A 2,819-nucleotide genomic window follows, 5' to 3' on the forward strand; every position below is an offset into this window, starting at 1 on the left:
GGTAGATCTAGTATTGAAAGTTACGACTGTTCAACAGGTTTACTGGTCCAGAGTAGATCTGCATTGAAGTTTACGACTGTTCACGGGTTTACTGTTCCAGAGTGAGATCTGTATTGAAGTTACTGACTGTTCAGCAGGTTACTGTACCAGAGTAGATTCTGTATTGAAAGTTACGACTGTTCCAGGTTTTACTGTTCCAGAGTAGATCTGTATTGAAAGTTACGACGATTTAGCAGGTTTACGTAGAATATCATTGAACAACAGTTACCATCGATCCAATTTTGAAAAAAGAAACAAAACAAAATAACAGCTATAAGAAATATGTTTTGCAAATCTCAATTAATTGCGAAGAGAATAAATATACAGTTTGGATTGATAACATATAGGAACAATGTTTTAATGAAGATGATCACAGAGCTAGTGTGGAGGAGCTGAGGGGTATTAACAAGTTTGTGGCAACAAGCGAAGGCTAGAACCGTCTGTGAAGGCTTGGACAGGGGTAACACAATGAACAGGTGTTTTAGAACAAGGGGCAATTCCCTTTACAAAAACAATGCCGCGGAACCAAATTAAATCGGTAACATGTCCTTAAAAATGTGAAAACAAATGATAAGTAACCTGAAAATATTGTATGTAACAAAGTGTAGGATTTAAATGCATTTATTGAAATAGAAAAAACCCAAAGCGCTATCTGGAAGCTTAAGAGATTTGGATAAAAGAAAATAAATACAATTTAATAAGTGATTGGTTGGTTAGACCTAGTATATACCATATAGAACATGTGGGATTTCACCATCATAACCACAACATTGCCCATATACTGTATATTTAAACCATGAAAGTAGCATGTTATATGTTAAGTGGATATGGGTTTTAATATGGAGAAAGTAGACTATAATATGGTATATTACAGACACTGTAGCTCAAAACAAACAAATCAGACAGACGGGGTAAGGCCTCGGGGTCAAAGTGCATATGCTGAGTGTGTTTGGGAGGACTAGCTGGGGCACCTGGGAAGATCTAGGCCTTGTGGGATACATTACAGGATCGAACTAACCCCAACCCAAATCACTCCCACTTTCCTAGGCCCTTGTTTGGTTTAGACAGAGGCAACATAAGGGACTAGGGTTAAGGATGGGGCCAATGACTACCTATAGAGACAGGTTTAACAATGTTCAATGGAGGTTTGATTTAGGTCTAACCACCCRATAGAGACAGATTTAACAATGTTCAATGGAGGTTTGATTTAGGTCTAACCACCCTATAGAGACAGATATATGGAAGTAAACCTTCCCCTCTTAGCGGCAGCCCCAGATTCAACAGCTAAGACTGTGGGCATTCAGCGTTCTCCATCAACCACAACATTTAACTAATATAGTGTTATGAAACGGGAGAGAAGCTCCCGTTTCAGAGTCATGGTGACCCAATGGACTAGTCAAATATAAGCTATAGGACTGTGMTCCCCAATTACATTCAGCCGTGGGCCGATTTTTCCTTGAGCGGATGGTCGAGGGGGCAGACATAGTTATAAATAATTTGTACACTGCAAATTGACCGCAAGAATCCCAAAAAGATACAGTACTTGGCAAAAACAGAATCATTTCAAACCCTGATTACATTGGAATATAATCACATTTCTCTCTATTTATGCGTAGGAATACTTGGMAATAGATTTCCTAAATTAAAAATAACTTTGCGCTGATTTCCCAGTGATTTTACAGTCTTAAATTCAACAACGAAAATTATAATTTGTCTTTTGTTTTGCTCAGAAAACTTGGGGGGGGGGGCAAATAAAATCACCTGCGTGGAACCACCTATTGGGGAACCTTGTTATAGGTCATATTGAGAGTTTAAAAAAGAATGACTGCTGGTCTCCAGGCCTGGGGATTCATWAAAAATTAGTTTTGGATGATCGGGCACAAATAATCTCAGAAAATAAATATTTCACTGTATTTTCGGTTTCGGAAGGCATAACATGTTTTGGAACTATTACATGGAACAGAAAGTATCTTCTGCAACGGTATAATTGTTTAACTCTATAAATATAATTTATATAGTTTTTTATTTTTCTTTCTTCCTCTCTTCGCCTCCTTCGTTCCGCCTCTCTGGATACACACACGCATGCACACTTGCACGAACACACACTCTTCCCATCCTCCTCCTCCTCCTCCTCACTTGCAGACGAATTGGTCCACGGTTTTGGTACAGCGCTTGCACTTGACATAGCAGCACCAGTGAAACTTGCAGTGGCATCGCTCCACAATCTGGGCCTTGTACTGGTCATAACCCCGGCCACAGCACATCAGCTCACAGCCATCCATGCCCTCCGAGGTCTTATTGCACAGTCTGCCTACAGTACCCAGGGAGCCTGTGCTCTGGTTGGACAGACAGTAGTCTGGGCTGGACTCGATGTAGACCAGGTCATGGCTGGTGGGGGGGTTGAACTTGCTGTCCCGCTGCACCAGCTTGCCACGCGAGTTGAGCTTCATGGAGGCCGCGCTGTCGTACTTCTCCTTCAGGGTCTCGCCCACCTTGCGGAAGTCTGCCAGCTGCAGCCAGCACGTCTTCAGACTGCAGGAGCCCGACACACCATGGCACTTACAGGAGACATGGGCCAGGTCCGACACCGTCTGAGAGGAGAGAAGAAGAGGTAGAGAGAGGGGGACAGACTGATTATTATCACCAACTAGAGAGACAACACAGGACTAAGAGAAAGCAGAGAACAGATACGTTTCATCTAAAAAGGTCAAACTGCCAACACTGTACACATGCTTTACTGTATGTGTGAACGTATCACGCATCAGATCTCACAGACGTCA

The 2,819-nt window shown here is 42.1% G+C and overlaps 1 protein-coding gene across 1 annotated transcript in view; it reads right to left on the reverse strand.

Moving 5' to 3' along the window:
- Positions 1-376: 376 nt before the first annotated feature.
- The window catches only part of LOC112077742 (protein Wnt-5a-like), an 18,895-nt gene continuing 16,452 nt past the window's right edge, over positions 377-2,819 (reverse strand). The window contains 1 exon segment of the mRNA XM_024144196.1: positions 377-2,637. Within this exon segment, the coding sequence (XP_023999964.1) occupies positions 2,172-2,637 (466 nt within the window). The 3' untranslated portion in view covers positions 377-2,171.

This window comes from Salvelinus sp. IW2-2015, unplaced genomic scaffold (genome assembly GCF_002910315.2).
Source record: "Salvelinus sp. IW2-2015 unplaced genomic scaffold, ASM291031v2 Un_scaffold4884, whole genome shotgun sequence".
Lineage (NCBI taxonomy): Eukaryota > Metazoa > Chordata > Actinopteri > Salmoniformes > Salmonidae > Salvelinus > Salvelinus sp. IW2-2015.